General features: G+C 56.5%; 1 protein-coding gene across 1 annotated transcript in view; it reads right to left on the reverse strand.

The window, feature by feature from the left end:
* Window positions 1-1,905, reverse strand: part of ERICH3 (glutamate rich 3) — a gene marked incomplete at both ends in the record, with an annotated part of 21,164 nt that continues 19,259 nt past the window's right edge. Inside the window, 2 exons of the mRNA XM_017729389.1 lie at window positions 1-63; window positions 264-1,402. Coding sequence (XP_017584878.1) covers window positions 1-63; window positions 264-1,402 — 1,202 coding nt within the window. The remainder of the gene's footprint in view (window positions 64-263; window positions 1,403-1,905) is intronic.

Consider the following 1,905-nt stretch of genomic DNA (forward strand, 5'->3'; position numbering starts at 1 on the left):
ATCTGTGGCCTCCTCTTCATCTTCCGGACCCGCTCCCGCCGCCCCTGCAGACCCTCCCACTACCTCTTCTTCGGGTTTTCCTTCCACTGCTATCTCTGTCTCCGCTTTGCTGCCCGCAGACGGGTTTCCACTCCGAAGTGCTTCTGCTGCACCCTCCTCCACCTGTGATGACCCTTCAGTGACAGGATACCCCCGAGCATCCCGCAGTGCCCCTAACCCAGGTGCCACTTCCAGCACAGGACCCTTGCAGACCCTCCCACTACCTCTTCTTCGGGTTTTCCTTCCACTGCTATCTCTGTCTCCGCTTTGCTGCCCGCAGACGGGTTTCCACTCCGAAGTGCTTCTGCTGCACCCTCCTCCACCTGTGATGACCCTTCAGTGACAGGATACCCCCGAGCATCCCGCAGTGCCCCTAACCCAGGTGCCACTTCCAGCACAGGACCCTTGTCAGGCTCCTCCATCGTGTCCTCCACTCGCTGGAGACTGTTCCCTCCCACCTCCCATGCCTGAGCACTCTCAAGTGCTGGTGCTCCTGCGACAGCTTTCCCCATCTCCATCCACTCTTCCCCTGACACTTTCAGCTGGGAAAACTCACTTGGCTTTACAAACCCTTTCTCTCCAGGCATTGCTTCTCCTGGTTGCATATCCCCTAGTGCTTCCCACAGAGCCCCAAACTTTCCCACAGCCTCTTCCCCTTCAGAAATGTCTTCTTCAACAGCCTCTTCTCCTTCAGGGCCGACAACTCTGGCAATCCCATCTGCTGCCACGTCGACATCCCCCACAGCCTCTTTTCCCTCTGACACAGCACCCACCACAGTGCCCTTCCTTGCAGACCCTCTCTCTCCTAGGGACTCCCCTGCCTCAGACACAGGCTCACCTACGTCCTCCTCTGCTGGCAGCCCTACCACTCCTTTGAGGCCTTTCTCTGCAGCCTCCTCCGCCTCACTGATCCCCCCAGCCCCCTCCTGCCCCTGGGACACAGTTGTGTCTGTCTCCCATCCTGGCAGTGCCCCAGCTGGCCCCTCTCCCCCAGGTGCCAGCTTTCCCAGTGCCACCTCGCTCTCCAACCCCTCCACCAGCACCTCCTGCCCCCCAGGTGACCCTTCTGTGCCCAACTTCACTGCTTCCCCTGTCTCCTTTCCTTTGGGATGTTCCTCTGCCACGGCGCCTTCCTCAGGTGCAGATTCCTCCAGCGCAGCCCCCGTGTCTGCCCAGGGCAGCGAATCCCCCGCCCGTGCAGCTTTTCCTCCGGCCTCTCCGCTGCCAGCATCTCCCTCAGCAGCACCGTCCTGCTCCAGGGCTTGTCTCTGCCCTGTCACCTGCCCTTCTCGTACCGCTTGTCCTGCTGCCTCCTGCACATCAAGGCTTCTCCTCCCATCTGCCAAGAAATTTCCATCTGGTGCTATTAGGAAATAATCAAACATTGGTTTACTCAGCACCATGTCAGTGTTACATGCTTTACAGGGTTAGTGTTAAAGGTGCCATTTCTGCCAAACAATGAGGGACATCAGCCTGGGCCCCCAAAGAGAACTTGCTATGCTGCTTCTGTCACGTCCCTGGGCTCTGATTATGTCTTTAGTACTGTTGTTCTGGCATCTGGCATAAAGAATTTAAGGAAAAATGTTGATGCAAGGCCAGTCATGCCTGCTCTGCCTCCCTCCTGCTGGGAGCTCAGGTGTGTGTGTGAACACCTGTAAGCTTGACAGTGACACTCAGAAATTCAGAAATAAGTGGCAAATTGCTCATCTGAAGTATGCACACAAAGGAGGAAGAACACTCAGATTCCTGTGGATTCTGTAATTACACCAGGGAATAATACAGGGTTGATTCCTGTTCCTGGGAACCAAGGCATTTCCCAAGGATGCTGCACACTACCTGGAAGCACATGGAACCTCACTACATTCC

The sequence above is a fragment of the Corvus brachyrhynchos genome, unplaced genomic scaffold, assembly GCF_000691975.1.
Source record: "Corvus brachyrhynchos isolate BGI_N302 unplaced genomic scaffold, ASM69197v1 scaffold720, whole genome shotgun sequence".
Taxonomy (NCBI): Eukaryota; Metazoa; Chordata; class Aves; order Passeriformes; family Corvidae; genus Corvus; species Corvus brachyrhynchos.